The sequence below is a fragment of the Penaeus monodon genome, chromosome 21 (genome assembly GCF_015228065.2).
Source record: "Penaeus monodon isolate SGIC_2016 chromosome 21, NSTDA_Pmon_1, whole genome shotgun sequence".
Taxonomy (NCBI): Eukaryota; Metazoa; Arthropoda; class Malacostraca; order Decapoda; family Penaeidae; genus Penaeus; species Penaeus monodon.
Genome location: NC_051406.1, coordinates 10,288,883 through 10,289,104, shown reverse-complemented (window position 1 = coordinate 10,289,104; position 222 = coordinate 10,288,883). Strand labels below are relative to the sequence as shown.

General features: G+C 61.7%; 1 protein-coding gene across 1 annotated transcript in view; it reads right to left on the bottom strand.

Annotated features, from left to right (window-relative positions):
- Positions 1-214, bottom strand: part of LOC119586203 (centrosomal protein of 104 kDa-like) — a 28,011-nt gene extending 27,797 nt beyond the window's left edge. Inside the window, exon 1 of the mRNA XM_037934905.1 lies at positions 47-214. Coding sequence (XP_037790833.1) covers positions 47-168 — 122 coding nt within the window. The 5' untranslated portion in view covers positions 169-214. The remainder of the gene's footprint in view (positions 1-46) is intronic.
- Positions 215-222: the final 8 nt, after the last annotated feature.

Below are 222 nucleotides of genomic sequence, written 5' to 3'. Positions count from 1 at the left end.
GCCCCAGGGCCCTCCCCTCCCCTCCCCTCCGGCCGTTCTCACTCACCTCTCCAGCGAAAGGCTCAGGACCTCCAGAACTGCTGTCGTGGCGAGACTCTGCGTTCTGGTGGCGTTGTCTGACGTCTTGGCGAGGAGGTCGGGAAGCACCTTCTCCAGCGTTGACGTCATCTCCTTTTTGGTTACTCTGAGGTCATGGGGGATGTCATGCGTTAGGTCGCTGGC